The 16,225-nt window shown below is 45.5% G+C and overlaps 1 protein-coding gene across 2 annotated transcripts in view; it reads right to left on the minus strand.

Moving 5' to 3' along the window:
* Positions 1–16,225, minus strand: part of NFKB2 (nuclear factor kappa B subunit 2) — an 89,521-nt gene that overhangs the window by 26,389 nt on the left and 46,907 nt on the right. Inside the window, exons 1-6 of one of the 2 annotated variants that reach the window (XM_079975131.1) lie at positions 14,219–14,325; positions 13,387–13,459; positions 10,304–10,379; positions 9,941–9,981; positions 8,925–9,023; positions 2,895–3,046 (exon numbers count right to left, since the gene is read on the minus strand). In XM_079975131.1, the coding sequence (XP_079831257.1) occupies positions 2,895–3,046; positions 8,925–9,023; positions 9,941–9,981; positions 10,304–10,379; positions 13,387–13,410 (392 nt within the window). In that variant the 5' untranslated portion in view covers positions 13,411–13,459; positions 14,219–14,325. Of the gene's footprint in view, positions 1–2,894; positions 3,047–8,924; positions 9,024–9,940; positions 9,982–10,303; positions 10,380–13,386; positions 13,460–14,218; positions 14,326–16,225 lie in introns of those variants that run through there. The other variant, XM_079975132.1, reaches the window with a different exon arrangement.

Consider the following 16,225-nt stretch of genomic DNA (forward strand, 5'->3'; position numbering starts at 1 on the left):
TTTGAAGGCATTATTTACATGGGCTCAACACCAAATACATTCTCAATGGGGTAGTGCCACCAAGTGCAAAGTCCTCTTCATCGACTCCTTCCCCCACACCTCTGTTAAGGATGATGATTTAATTCCTGAAATGGGAATGTTTACTTATGTTGAATTACTGTGTAGTTTTAACATGGGGTTTTTCCTTTTGCAGTAGCTCTCATGTGATTGGCTGGCTGTGAGTCACACGAGAGAGGCATTCTGTTGTGTTGTGACTGTTATTCCAGCAACTGTCATTTTTAACTGCTTTCTGCTCTCTGTGTGTGGAGAATGGCTGCTGAGAGACTTCTCAGGATACCGCTGAGGACAATGTTGTGTCAGTCTGATCTGTCCGAAGTGAAACAGACAGAGGAAGATCCCTAAATGTTACTAAGGAGAAACCTGTGCAGAAGCTCTCTATAACAAAGTGAATAAGCATGAGGTTGTGAATACATTCTTTTCAGTTAATGTAAGTAAAGTTCTCTTTGAATATGAAGAGTTTGGACAATGTATAGTCATTACAATGAAGTTATCACCTAGAAGAGTTAGCTTCCTAGTTACTCTTACTTTGTACTCTTACTCTTACTTTGTATTTCAACAATATATTTTCCCATAGGAAAGGAAAAGAAAGGCACCGGTCCGAGTCTGGGGGAGCAAGGGGGGAATCTGAAGAGCAACAATAGGGCCAATAGCTCTAGAGCCAAAAAACCACTCTACCCTCCTGACAAAAGTCAGTTAAGAATTGGGAAAGGATTCTTAACCACTGGAATTGTGGAGATGTGTTGGTCAGCTAGACTTGCCTCCAGAAATTGATGGGCAAACTTACTCTTCACAGCATATCCTCCTCCTCTGAGAAAGAACAATTCTGTTTTATGCTTGCATTAAACTCATCAAATTTATCTTACAATAAAGAAAAGTGCAACAAAAAATAAGAAAACTAATTAAGACATCAGAGCCTAATGGCGACATAAGGCTCAGCCATCTGGTTCTGAGAGCATGCTGTGGTCTAGAAGTTGCCAGTTCAACCGCCAGCTAAGTCCAGGAAGAGGAAATGCTCTCAATATTTTATACTGCAATAAATGACTGTTCCAAAATTCCTAACTAATTGGTTAAGTGTGCAATATTTGGCCAGTCTACAATATCCAGCTGTACAGTGGTACCTCAGTTCTCGAACATCTCTGTTGACAAACATTTAGGAACCCGAACACCGAAAACCCAGAAGTACCGTATTTTTCGCTCCATAAGACACACTTTTCCCCTCCTAAAAAGTAAGGGGAAATGTGTGTGTGTGTCTTATGGAGCGGAGGCAGGGGGGAGGCAGGCAGGAAAAGCCCCCAAAAGCCTCACACAAGCTCTGCGCGGCTCTTGCGGGCTTTTCCTCAGGAGGGAGAAGGGACTGACGCAGCCAGTCAGTCCCTTCTCTCCCTTGTAGAAAAGCCCACAGGAGCCATGCGCTCCTTAAAGTGCGTGCGGCTCCTGTGGGCTTTTGCGGGAGGTAGGGGTATTGCCATAGCCACGCGCAGCCTCTCCCTGCCAGAGAGGTTGCGCGCTGCTGTGGCAGAAGCCAAGACAGCGAGTGGGATGGATCCCGCTCACTGTCTTGGCTTCCTCTTTAGCCGCGCACAACCTCTCCAGCCGGGGCTCAAGAAGCCATAGCCGCGCGCAGTCTCTCCCGGGGATCTTTGGGGCTGGGGGGGGACCCGGGCTTCCCCAGCAGCCCCAAGAAGCTCGCGTGTTAGAAAATTAAGCTTAATTGGTTTACGACCCCAATTAGCTGCAGTTTATAGCGGTCCGGCACGCTCCTCAGCCAAGCTGCGCCGACCTGCGTCTCTCCGGTTTCGCCTTGCAGAGTAAAAACACAGCGGAAAAAACTGTTGCTTGCTTAGATCCAGGCAAACACATCAAGCACTTGTGTGTCCATTTATCAGTTCTTTTATTACAGCAGAATATTTACAGCTCAGCGTTTCTCAGCATCTCCTGGGCTGCGAGCAGCCATGGCCACCGTCTCCCTCGGAAGCAGAGACAGAACAGTGAGGAACGACTCCTCCCTTTTTCTGAATCACGCGACAGGAATTGAGGGACGTCACACAGAACTCTTTAACCCTATGAGTTCTGAAAACACTAACATCGCGGAGCAGCAGGAAGGCTGCACGCCTTTCTGCTGCTCCCGGACCTGCTCTTTGGGGCTGGCGGTGGACTTCCCCCGGCCAGCCCCAAAGAGCAGGTTGAAAGGAACCTGAAGCCTCCGGAGAGCAGCAGGAACTCCCACCGTGCTTCGGAGGCTTCGGGTTGCCTTCACTGAAGCCTGGAGAGCGAAAGGGGTCGGTGCGCTCTTCTCCAGGTTTCCAAGGTAGCTGCCTGAAGGCGACTGAATGCATCTTGTTTTAGAGGGGGAGAACAAGAAAAAAATAATTCTCCCCCTCTCTGTGCAGCACCTCCTGCCGCTTCATTGAAGGGGTGCTGGGCAAAGAGGGGGAGAATTTTTTTCTCTTGTTCTTCCTCTCTAAAACAAGGTGTCCTATGGTCGGGTGCATCCTATAGAGCGAAAAATACGGTAAATGTTTCCATTTTCAAACACACCTCGGAAGTTGAACAGCTTCTGCTGTGTATTTTTCAATTTTCCCAATTGAATTTGCTGATTTGTTTTGCGCCTTGGTTTTCTAACGTTTCGGAACACAAACGGTCTTCCAGAACGGATTATGTTCAAGACCCAAGGTACCTCTGTATTGTGAGTTAAGTGCCATTTCTTTCAAGAAACGCTTAGCTCTAGCTTGACAGAGCCAAAAATATAGTCAGAATTCTGCTTTTTACAAAATCAGAATTTTACAAAAAAAGCATTACTATCTACAACTCCCCACCCGCCAGCTCATACGTACTGTGCCGTCATGTCCTTGGGGCCCACAGTTACAATGCAATTGCCGGCTTCGTTGCACTGCTTTCCCACGAGGCTGTGGGCATGCACCTGCGGAGGGTCAGTATGAGTCACCAGGTCCACTTCTATCCTAGCCATCCCGAAATAATTGGAGATCTGGCAATGAAAAAGAAGAACACGGAAGTTCAAGTGATTAGAGTCCAGCCGGAGAGAGGAGAATCGTACTTTTAGACCTATGGATCAGTTTTTCTCCCCAGAATTCCCATCAGCAATATTACTGGGTTAATTTGAAACCAGAGTAAGCCACAGTTTCGCATTGTGAAAATGGATTTCGCCTCAACCTGGGCTCATACATTCCCACCCCAACCCCCTGCCAGCCTCCTTCAACACAGCTGCAAGGAATGTGGAAGCTTCCATTTTATTTTATTTTTTAACTGCAACTTGCTGCTTCATCCAAATACAGTGGTACCTCGTGTTACGGACGGGATCCGTTCTGGAGGCCCGTCCGTAACGTGAAATGCCCGCAACTCAAAGTGCTGCATCTGTGCAGCCACACAGTGCGATTTAGCACTTCTGCGCAGGCGCAAGCGGCAAAACCCAGAAGTAACCTGTGCCAGTACTTCCGGGTTGCCGCAGGACATAACACGAAAAGACGGAACACGAAGCGGACGAAACACGAGGTATGTCTGTAGAAATAACTAGTTAAATCTTCACCACAGATAGCAGAAGAAGGGCAACTTCAAGCCACGGTTTATGAAGCTGGGTCGTTTTTGCTAGCCACAGTTAAGATTAATTGGTTTAGGGCTCAAACATGCTATGCTATGAATAATCCAAAGTGGAAGTGGAAGGTTCCAGTCTTCTCACAGAGAGGGACAGCACCCAAGTCAGGGAAGATGGTAGGCTCATTCTTGTAATCTAAGACACAGTTTAGCATTATGCCGGAACACAGCCACGATTTACCTAGCACAAAGCCATTTTCAAGGCATAGCTTCTTGAAAGCAACCATCAACTGCCCAACAAAGCACTGGGTAAAAATTTCAGGACAGGCCCTTGACTCAGTGCGGAAATAAGTAACAAAAGTAAGTTTACTAGTCTGGTGCAAACTCTAAAGGGACTCTGCATTACAGCCAGATTTCACAATCACAATTTCAAATTATTAAATGTTGGAAGTTTAAATTTTAAAATGCAGATTGCAGCCAGATACAGATAAAATAAGGTAGGCAATGCAATTGTAGCCAAAGCAATTCATTTTCTGTTATTACAAAGAAAAAAAACATTGGTGCAGGATTTGGGTTTCTTCACAACAAAGCCTGACTGTACTTTGTGTACACCTGAAACAGGACTCCCCTTTTGTTTTTGTCTAAAAGAAATGGGACTCACACAAACATAGCACAAATTATCTCCAAAGACTACAGTCAGCTTTTCTTTCCGCTGCCACAGATCCCGACATAGGCAACCTTACACAAAATGAATCTTTACACTTTAAGTAGCCATCAAAAAGCCTGCTTTGAAGGAAAATGTAATGAAAATGATATATAGATGGTACATGACCCCAGTTAAACTTGCCAAAATATACCATTTGTCTGATAATAAATGTTGGAAATGTAAAGAACATGAAGGAACATTCTTTCACCTCTGGTGGACTTGCCCTAGGGTGAAGGCCTTCTGGGAAATGATTTATAATGAGTTGAAAAAGGTATTTAAGTATACCTTTACTAAGAAACCAGAGGCCTTCCTTCTGGGCATTGTCGGCCAGAAGGTGTTAAGGAAGGACCGAATATTTTTTATGTATGCAACAACGGCAGCAAGGATACTCATTGCCAAGAGCTGGAAAACTCAAGATCTACCCACACTGGAAGAATGGCAGATGCAGCTGATGGACTATATGCAACTGGCCGAGATGACTGGCAGAATCCGAGACCTGGGAGAAGAGAGGGTTGAAGAAGACTGGAAGAAATTCAAGATTTATCTACAAAAGTATTGTAATTTGGTTGAATGCTAAGAAGGATGCTAGATCATAAATAATTGCCTACCATTGAATTAGATTGAACTTGACGATAAGTGAGATTGAGGGAAACATAAATTTGTGGAGAATAGATTAAATTAACTGAATAAAATTTAAGAATATAAACAAGATGATAAATTGCTGGAAAAAATTTACAACGATGTAAGTGGGAGTGGGAGACGCGAGGGAGTCCAAAGAAGTTCTGAAAAATGTGTTATGATCCATGTTATATTGTTTATTATTTTTGCATTTTGTATTTTAAAAAATCTCAATAAATATTTATAAAAAAAAAAAAAAAAAGCCATTGCACTCAGGAGTTATAGAATAAATAATAATAATAATGTCACCAATCAATGGCATCTCAACAACATGAGCACTCCGTGCAGCTCTAGTAACCGCACAGAACTGAAAAACTAGAAAAAAGACAAAATAGTTTACTTATAAAGAAGGAGTTAGACAAATGTTAAAAGGAAGGCAGAAGAGTGGATTAGACTAACTAGATAGGGAATGGTTGTTTACTTCTTTTTAACATCTGAAATCGATTTCACCACACTAATGTTGAACAAGAGCTTTAACTCCTATCTATTGCAATTGTTTATTTTTCCCCATCCAGTAACACTTGGGAAAATTTGCCCCGCAAAATAAAGGCTGCTGCAGCAACAAAGTTCTGAGAAAAACCAGGGGGAGCTGTGGAAAATCATTAACACCTTCATTTAGCAATGCATCCTAAAACGGACCGCTCAGGTACACTAGTAATCTGTGAAGCTCAAGGAAACTCCAGTTGACAAGCCTGAAGCTAAAAAACAAAACAAAACTGGCTATTTACCTGAAATTCAATCCCACAGCTGTTTGCTGCTTCTAGGTATCTGCTGCCCCTTCACAACGCTGCAATCCTGCAACTGGCAGCACCCAGTGCCACCTCATGCCATTAAGAAACATTGCTGTTCTCCTTCCACCTTTGTTCCCAATGCAGACCTTTATTTCCCCCTCCCCTTGTTCCTGAGGTAGATCTTCACCCATGCCTTCTTCCCTTGCAGGGGAGAGCAGCCGCCATTTTGTCGTCCATCTCAGTTGCCCAATGGTCTTGGGCCGACCCTGGCCCTCCAGCTGCGCTGGTTGGGGTTGCTCAAATACAACTTCCATCAACGCCAGGAGGACAGCAGGTCTCGACTCAGTAACCGTACATTGGCCCAGTCACTAGTCCTTCAGGACTCCTCGAACTGTCCATTTCCTTCCCAATAATAAGGCGCAGCTCCTCTCACTCGCAGCCCCTGTGCCGTTTGGCCTTGTGCTTTTTTCCCCATCTTCCTGGTCTCTGCCACCTTTTTGTTCCCTCACATCAGGCCCAGATTAAAGCAACTGGGTGCCTTTGACTAAGAGACTTTGGGAGGCCCAAACTCAACAGCACCTGATCATGAGAAACGAAACCTTGTTCTCTTTTTTACTGTTCCATGGACTGCAAGAAGATCAAACCTCTCCATTCTTAAGGAAATCAGCCCTGAGTGCTCACTGGAAGGACAGATCCTGAAGCTGAGGCTCCAATACTTTGGCCACCTCATGAGAAGAGAAGACTCCCTGGAAAAGACCCTGATGTTGGGAAAGATGGAGGGCACAAGGAGAAGGGGACAACAGAGGACGAGATGGTTGGACAGTGTTCTCAAAGCTACCAGCATGAGTTTGACCAAACTGCGGGAGGCAGTAGAAGACAGGAGTGCCTGGCGTGCTCTGGTCCAGGGGGTCACAAAGAGCCGGACACGACTAAACAACAACAAAAGCAACTGGGCCTAGTCAGGCATAGGCAAACTCGACCCTCCAGATGTTTTGAGACTACAATTCCCATCAACCCTGACCACTGGCCCTGTTAACTAGGGATGGTGGGAGCTGTAGTCCCAAAATATCTGGAGGGCCGAGTTTGCCTATGCCTGGCCTATTGAGTAAACTCTGCCTTCCTTCCCCCACAAAAAATGGCAAGAGAACAAGGCCCCACTAGGTTATGAGGCCCTGGGCTACAATATGTAAATCCAGCACTGCCTCACATCCTTGCTTTTCATGTCCTTGCCTGCTTTGCACAGCTGAAGAGAAACTGAGCAATCGTCAGCCTCTCCAGCGCTCGCTTCCTTCATGGCACACAGACATTCCTGATATTAAGTACTATGAAGTTTTAATGCCTTCTCATTAAGTCCCTTCTTTCCCCAATTCTCCATCTCCTCTTCTTTCTTCCTCAAGCCTCACCCTCCACTAAAAGCCTTCCCGTCAGATGACTCAACCCATCCGCTCTACACTCTTTGCCTCTGGGGTCTCTTCACAACTTACTCCCAGTGACTCAACCTGCCCCCAATGTTTAATTCCATTGATTAAAATCAATGATTTTTTAAAATTTAATAAAAACACACCAGATTTTTTTAAAAATCAGATTTTTTTTATTTAAATTGGATCTTTAAAATAAAATGCTTTTGGAGGAAAAATCATTCTAAAGATAGTTTTCTATTTAAGTTACACTACAGTCCAAAGGCTATTCATCAGGAAATAAGGATTTGTTTTAAGATTTTCATGTGTGCTAAAACTCCGTCTAAGTTTTTTTTTTAATTGTTTAACCGCATCAGTTAACAAACATGGATACATGTGCTATAATGTTATTGTTTTAGTTAAATAAATTGTTTAAATTGTTTTTAAGTAAATGATTGTTTTTCTCCTTCCAATAAAGTACAGCAGAAAAGTTGTCCAAATATAAACAGTTAACTTATTAAACCTCACAATAATTTCATAATTATCTGTCTGTGTATTTCTAACAGTATAACCAAATCAGTGTATTTTTATATAACTGTAAAAACTACTCTGAAAATTCCAAAAATGAAAACTCCATCTGGTTGTAAATATTAAGATTAAACCAGCAAGAATGAGTCTTTCTGTAATAAAATGATTTAAATCAAGTCTTACTGACTAGTGATTACATTTAATCCACCCTGATTCAAGCTAAATAGAAGTGCTCCATTCCTTCACAGGAGCTGGACGGCAAAACATCTTTGATCCCTAAGCAACTAAGCACCTCAGCTCCTCAGCCAAGCAGCCAACAAGAGCAAGGTGATATTTTCACAACACCTGCAAGGTATAATGATGCAAAATGTGTCCTAAAGCGCAGGTAGATGAAGACTGCAAACAAAGTACAGTGGTACCTCGGGTTACATACGCTTCAGGTTACATACACTTCTGGTTATACATTCCGCTAACCTAGAAATAGTGCTTCAGGTTAAGAACTTTGCTTCAGGATAAGAACAGAAATCGTGTTCCAGCGGCGCGGCAGCAGCAGGAGGCCCCATTAGCTAAAGTGGTGCTTCAGGTTAAGAACAGTTTCAGGTTAAGTACAGACCTCCAGAACGAATTAAGTACTTAACCCGAGGTACCACTGTTATTTCATTGGCACTTTGTACTCTTCCCAAAGCAACAGATGCCCATCTGCTAGTCAAAAAGGTTATCCTAAGTGGGAATACCAGTGGCCAATGAGAGTATGGCTGTTCTTAAAAAAAAAAAAATCATTTAAAGATGTTCAAATATAACCAAATACTGATTAAACCATCTGATGTGCTCACCTTCAGACAGTTTAATCAATATTTGGTTGGGCTATATTTCAATACACTGAATCTAACAAAAGGGCACAATATGAATAGACTCTCCGTGCCCTAAGGCAAAAAGAAAGATATTGACAACCTGAGGAAAATAAAGCAGCTCCCTGGACTCAACTGGACTGAATATATGTCCAAACTCACTACACATGAAGAAGTTGCATACAAACGGAGACTTGCCATGGACAAATTCAACAATATTTCAAATTCATTTTATAAATACTGTACAGTATTAGGTTAAGGTCTGGTTAACCACAATGTTTTTTTGGGGGGTAATGTATACGATTTTGTTGTTGTTCTGCTTTCTACATGGGTACCATTTCTTCTTTCTGTGTCTTATCCTACTCTTATGTACTTTTTATCTTGCAATGAAGAATATACATTTTAAAAAAAACTATCTCATGCTCACCTTAACTGTGGGGTAAGTCTTATGTCCCTTCTCACTAGATGCTCCAGGCAGCCCTCCGTGCGAGGGACCTTCACAGCCATATCGGAATCGGAAACCTCGCTGCGGAAGACAAAGGAAAACAAAGACATCCCATTACATGGCCAGTTACACCAAACCAAGCCATTGGGGAAAGTGTGCTTGCAACAGCATATACTGTATTTTTCGCTCTATAGGACACACTTTTTCCCCTCCAAAAATGAAGGAGAAATGTGTGTGCGTCTCCTATGGAGCGAATGCAGGGGGGAGGCAGACAAGAAAAGCCTCCAAAAGCCGCATACAAGCTCCACGCGGCTCTTGCAGGCTTTTCCTGAGGAGGGAGAAGGGACTGATGTGGCCAGTCTCTTTAGCCGCACGCTATCTCTCCAGCCGGGAGAGGGTGCGCGGGGCTAAAGAAGCCATAGCCCCGGGCTTCCCCGGCAGCCTCGAGAAGCTCGCGGAGCAGCAGGAAGGCTTCGTGCCTTTCTGCTGCTCCCTGACCTGCTCTTTGGGGCTGTCGGTGGGGGAAAGCAGCGCTTCCCCCCACCGCCAGCCCCACAAGCTCGGGGAGCAGCGGAAGGCTGCACACCTTTCCGCTGCTCCCCGACCTGCTCTTTGGGGCTGGAGGTGGGCTTCCCCCCACCAGTCCGAAAGAGCAGGTCGAAAGGAACCTGAAGCCTGGAGAGCAAGAGGGATTGGTGCGCACTGACCCCTCTCGCTCTCCAGGCTTCCAAGGTAGCCGCCTGAAGGCGACTGAACGCACCTTGAACGGCACCTTGTTTTAGAGGGGGAGAACAAGGGGGGGAATTCTCCCCCTCTCTGCGCAGCGCCTCCTGTCACTTCGCTGAGAGGGCGCTGGGCAGAGAGGGGGAGATTTTTTTTCTTCTTGTTCTCCCCCTCTAAAACAAGGTGCGTCCTATGGTTCGGTGTGTCCTATAGAGCGAAAAATATGGTACATAGCTGGGGCAACTCAGTTCAGTGACAAATGATTACATCCATACCTGCTTGGGCTGCTCAATTATAGTGAGGAACGGGCCTTCAACTGTGGATAAAAAAAAGAAAATATCCTGATTGGACCAATGTATACACAACCACGTGCAATTCCGTTAAGCCAGTGTTTCTCAAACTGCGGTCCCCAACTGTTGTTGGACTACAACTCCCATCATCCCTAGCTAGTATGACCAGAGGTCAGGGGTGATAGGAGTTGTAGTCCCAGCAGCTGGGGACCAAAGTTTGAGAAGCACCGACTGTTGAGCAACAGTTTATAGCCATAACACAATATGCACAAGCTCAACTGAAACTTCCCCTCCCTTGTAATTTATCATTCCCCAAGGCACACATAAACTTCTAAAAGCATCCATTACCGGTTTCCATGAGATCCTTATGCTCAATCACATGAGGGCCGAACTGGAAATCGTCGTATTCTATCCCGTCCAAGCACTGCAAACAGAATAGGGGGACAAGACAGAAATCTTACGACACATTTGGCACAAGTGTGACAGAAAGGCCACAGAATTACAGTGGGGGGGGGGGAGTATTTGATCCCCTGCTAAATTTGCCCGTTTGCCCTCTGACGAAGAAATGACCAGCCCATAATTTTAATGGTAGGTTTATTGTAGATGTGAGAGACAGAATAACAACAGGAAAACTCCCCCAGAAACCCAGAAGACAAAAGTCAGAGATTGATGTGCATTATAATGAGTGAAATAAGTATTTGAAAAGAATGGTTGCTTCTTGAAAACACGGACATTTTGGACTTAGAAGGTTTTAATAATGTCTTTGGATGGCATGTATACTTGTGGTATGATAAGGTCAAAGCACATAAAGCGTTTAAAAACCATATTGTCAGGAAAGCGCTGTTTAATGTCTGGATAAGATATAAGGACTTGCTTGAAAACAAAACTCCAAGGTGGTTGTCACCAATGGAAGCAAAGGCTCAGAAAAAGCTCAATATGGAGGCCAATTGGCCAAAATATTGGGAAATTTTGGAACAAGAAGGAGACAGATTAAAACTGCAGTGTTTTGAAAAACTAAAAAACAAAGTGCGAGATTGGCTTCATTATTACCAAATAATGGAGGCTTACAATTTGGATAAGAAAATTGGCTTTCAGGTGGAAAAATCAAAATTGGAAATAGAACTGTTAGACCCTAAAACTAAGAATTTGTCAAGAATGTATAACCTGCTGTTGAAATGGAATACTCAGGATGAAACGGTGAAATCTGCTATGATTAAATGGGCACAAGATGTTGGACATAACATTATGATGGCTGACTGGGAACAGTTATGGACCACAGGTATGAAGTTTACGGGATGTAATGCCTTAAGAGAGAATATAATGAAAATCATCTACAGGTGGTACATGACGCCAGTCAAGCTTGCAAAAATTTATCATTTGCCCGATAATAAATGTTGGAAGTGTAAAGAGATTGAAGGTACATTCTTTCACCTTTGGTGGATATGCCCAAGGATTAAGACTTTCTGGGAGATGATTTATGATGAAATTAAAAAGGTATTTAAATATACCTTTCAGAAGAAACCAGAGGCCTTTCTCCTGGGCATGGTCTGCCAATTGGTGTTAAAGAAGGATAGAACTTTCTTTATGTATGCCACAACAGCAACAAGAATACTTATTGCAAAGTACTGGAAGACACAAGATTTACCCAACCGGGAAGAATGGCAGATGAAGGTGATGGACTTCATGGAACTGGCGGAAATGACTGGCAGAATCTGAGACCAAGGAGAAGAGTTGGTGGAAGAAGATTGGAAGAAATTTAAAATTTATCTACAGAAACATTGCAAAATTAAGGAATGTTAGAAGGATGTTGGAATGAAGTAATGTGTTTTAGCAGAAATGACATAAAGGATTAAGTAAAAATGGATAGTTAATTGGTGAAAGAAGATAGTGTAAAATTACAGTATGTTAAGATAAATTATTAGGATAAAAACAAAGATGGAAAGGATTTGCTGAAATATCTAATTGAACTAGAATACAAAAAGGGAGGTGTGAGGAGGTCAAGGAAATAAGCAAATGAAAAATAAGTTATGGGAAGGTTTGATTTGTTTTTTTTCTTTTTCTTTTTTTCTTAATTGTTTGTATTTTTCTGGGGTTTTTTTATTTTTTGCTTGTCTGTATTCATGGTGATGTATTGTCTTGTTTTTTCTTGCTTAATTTAGTGTTTTCTTTTTGTAATTTTTAATACTGGAATAAATATTATTTTTTTAAAAAAAGAAAAGAAATAAGTATTTGATCCCCTATCAACCAGCCAGATGTCAGGCTACCTGGTATCTTCACTGTATGTAACGAGCTAAGATTGGACGCACCTGCTGTAAGGGAGAGAGGTCTTACCTGCAATCCCAGCTCGTTACAGTACCTGTACAAAAGACACCTGTTGACAGAAGCAATCAGTCCAGCAGATTCCAAAGTAGCCACCATGACTAAGACCAAAGAGCTGTCCAAGGATGTCAGGGATAAGACTGTAGACCTGCACACGGCTAGACTGGGCTACAAGACTATTGCCAAGCAGCTTGGTGAGAAGGTGACAACAGCTGGTGCAATAATTCGCAAATGGAAAAAACACAAAATAACTGTCAACCTCCCTCAGTCTGGGGCTCCATGCAAGATCTCATCTCATGGAGTTGCAACGATCATGAGAACAGTGATGAAGCAGCCCAGAACTACACGGGTGGAACTTGTCAATGATCTTGGGGCAGCTGGGACCATAGTCACCATGAAAACAGTTGGTAACACACTACGCCGTGGAGAACTGAGATCTTGTAGAGCCGGCAAGGTCCCCTTGCTCAAGACAGAAAAAGCTTGATTGTAATAATACTGCTTGATTGTAACAATACCTCAAAGTGGCTTACAATTCAAACTGGTACTGGATTGTTTTATTCCTTGTGGCTTAAGTAGTTCCAGTGCGGGGGGGGGGGGGTTAAAAAAGAAAAAATTGGTATTGGCACTCACCATGAAGCTGTTATAGTAAGTGCCACACTTTTAACATTTGGGGAAAGGGGGGAGGGATGTTGTCGGTACTGTGTACCAAGTACCCCCAGCCAAAAAAGCACTGACTAGTTCTATTACTTGGCCATTTTTATCTTCTTGCATATTATTATAATACTTATATTCTGCTTTTTTTCACTAGAAAGGGACTCGTGGCCACTATCCATCCAGGGCAAGGAGCTGCGGTTGTCTTGGGCACACAAAACAAATAAAAAACAAACAGAGGTTTGGGGTTTTTTCTGTCTCCCAAAATGAGTATGCTGCCTTTTACTAATCGGTTCTGGAGACTAGAAGCCGGAAGGGGAGCTGCAGGGAAGCCAAGCGGCCCCGGTTTTTTTGCATATGGCTCAACCCGGGAAATAGGGCGGGGAAGTGGGGGAATTTCCACGCCCTCCCACCCCAACGAACAAGAAGAGCCCAGAGGGACCCCTTTGTGGGCTACTCACCGCGGGGTAGCCGTCGCAATCCATGGCCGGTCGAGGCGGCGGCAGCAGCAGCAGTCCCGGAGTTTAGGGCTTCCTGCGAAAGAAAAGGGAGAGCCCGAGGAAGGCAAGAGGAGCCGAGCGAGCACCGCCTCTGCTGCCGAAAGAGCCTCCGGCGGAAACTGGGCGGGCGAGGAAACGCCGATGGAAAGTCCCTAGAAGCCCAGCCGAGTCGGAAGGAGAGAGGGAGGGGCTGGCTTTGCTTACTCTTCCCGACGGACTTGGCCCGGCCCCGCCGACCCGACTCAACCCGCTCCAGAAACCCCGGAATATCCACACGTGCGCTCTGCGCCCTGGGCGCACAGCCAGCAGCCAGGCGCTCCGACGGCGCTTTGCGCGTCTGCCGAGGGAAAGACAAAGCGAGCGATCGCCTCCCTGGCAGGCCACTCCAGGCCTTCACCTTCCCTTGCTCCCGAGTAAGGAAGGGGGTGCGATTTTGTCCCACTCCGGGGAAACAAACACCCGCCACCCCCGATGGGGCATTTCGGGACAGCAGAAACTCCGCAACAAGAGAACAAAACGGCTCCTCTAGCAGTGGATCCAAGCCCAGGGCCCCCTCTCCCCCTACCCTTCCAGTTTGTGGGCATTTATAAAAGACCCACCGGGATTATACAAATCGCAGAGTCGGAATAGGGGTGCCCATGGGATCATCTAGTCCAACCCCACCTGCAATGCAATTAAAGCACTAATGAAGCAGGGAGGTCCGCAAGCACACACGCTCACTTTCCACCGGCAGAGGAAGGAGGGTGGGCTTGGAGAGAGGGGAACTGGCCTGGAGACCCTTAGAGCCGCTTACCTTCGGGGCAGAGACCCTCCGAGGCTCGGCGTCGCGCCCAGTCTGGAGTCCTCTGGGTGTCCCCCTCCCTGGGATAAGCCACGCCCTTCCTCCCTCCCTCCCTTTCCCCCCTCGAGGGTTCTTAGCAATCAGCTGACCGCCGCTCTGAAGGGGCGGGGACTAGTTGCCCGGGCAACGGAAAGCACGCCCCGCGCTCCCGCGCGCGCCCTCGCCAGGCAGGAGGCGCAAAGGCCGCTTGCAAAGGAAACGCGGAAGAGGCGGAAAGCTGAGCTGATTAGTTTCTGCGCCCAATTCAAAGTCCTGATTTTTGACCCATGAAGATTTAAACCAGTGCAATAGATACGGGGTGGGGTGGGAAGAACGAGTGGGTTTTTTGCCCAGGGTGAGGCCTCCAGAGAGGCGCCATTCAGGCTCCCAACCCGTGTGTGTGTGTGTGTCCTCCACAAGAAGCCTGGAGGGTGGCAACACAAGAAATGGCCTTTTCTGTGGTGGCTCCCTGGCACCTTCCCTACATATCTTTAGGTGCCGGGCAATAACTTTCCTCTGTAATCAGGCCTTTGGCATTTAACTATATGGGGGCCTCACTATTTGAGTGCCTGGAGGCAGGTGGAGGATGGATGGCGGCTAACAGATTGAGGTTGAATCCTTACAAGACAGAAGTACTGTTTTTGGGGGACAGGGGGCAGGCGGGTGTAGGGGACTCCCTGGGCCTGAATGGGGTAACTGCCCCCCGAAGGACCAGGTGCACAGCCTGGGAGTCATTTTAGACTCACAGCTGTCCATGGAGGCGCAGGTTAATTGTGTGTCCAGAGCAGCTGTTTATCAGCTCCATCTGGTACGCAGGCTGAGACCCTACCTGCCCGCAGACTGTCTTGCCAGAGTGGTGCATGCTCTAGTTATCTCCCACTTGGGACTACTGCAATGCGCTCTACGTGAGGCTACCTTTGAAGGTGACCCGGAAACTGCAATTAATCCACATAGCACCGGTCCTGAGAGATCTGCATTGGCTCCCAGTACGTTTCCGAGCACAAGTCAAAGTGTTGGTGCTGACCTTTAAAGCCCTAAACGGCCTCGGTCCTGTATACCTGAAGGTGCGTCTCCACCCCCATCGTTCAGCCCAGACACTGAGATCCAGCACCGAGAGCCTTCTGGCGGTTCCCTCATTGCAAGAAGTGAGGTTACAAGGAACCAGACAGAGGGCCTTCTCGGTAGTGGCGCCCGCCCTGTGGAACATCCTCCCTTCAGATGTGAAGGAAATAAGCAGTTATCTTCTCTTTAAAAGACATCTGAAGGCAGCCCTGTTTAGGGAAGTTTTTAATATTTAATGCTGTATTGTTTTTAACACTTGATTGGAAGCCGCCCAGAGTGGTTGGGGAAACTCAGCCAGATGGGCGGGGTATGAGCTATTATTATTAAACTTGAGGGGTATTTTGTTTGTTACTATGTTGTGTATTTTTGTGTTTTATACTGTGATCCCCGAGTGAAGAGCAGTGTCGAAATTAAATGTATGTACTGCAGGAAAGGATCGTGGACTGTACTGTATTGTTAACAATCCTGCTCCTGAATTCTAAAGTATACTGAAGAGGCAGGAGGCGGCCCTTATTCAGTGGGAACGGGAAGTCACACTCTGCACGTACTCAGAGGTACTTCTTTTTCGAGGACTCAGTGGTGCTGTTACTGAAAATGGGACTCCTATGCGGAGTCCTGGAGAGCACTTTTCGCAACTGAAGTTCTGGGAAGGCAAGACAGCGAGAGAGCCTGCCTGTGATGAGGAGGTGGAGGTGCATGGCTTGTGAAACTAAACAAAACTCAGTTTCAGGGAAGAGTTGCTTGAGGAAGGGTCAGGAGGAGTATGTTCATCTTTAATAACAACTATGCTCCCATCACCTCCTGGCAAATAGAAGAGGAAGAAATGGAGGCAGTGAGAGATTTTACTTTCTTGGGCTCCATGATCACTGCAGATGGTGACAGCAGCCACAAAATTAAAAGACGCCTGCTTCTTGGGAG

This window comes from Podarcis cretensis, assembly GCF_951804945.1.
Source record: "Podarcis cretensis genome assembly, chromosome: 5".
Taxonomy (NCBI): domain Eukaryota; kingdom Metazoa; phylum Chordata; class Lepidosauria; order Squamata; family Lacertidae; genus Podarcis; species Podarcis cretensis.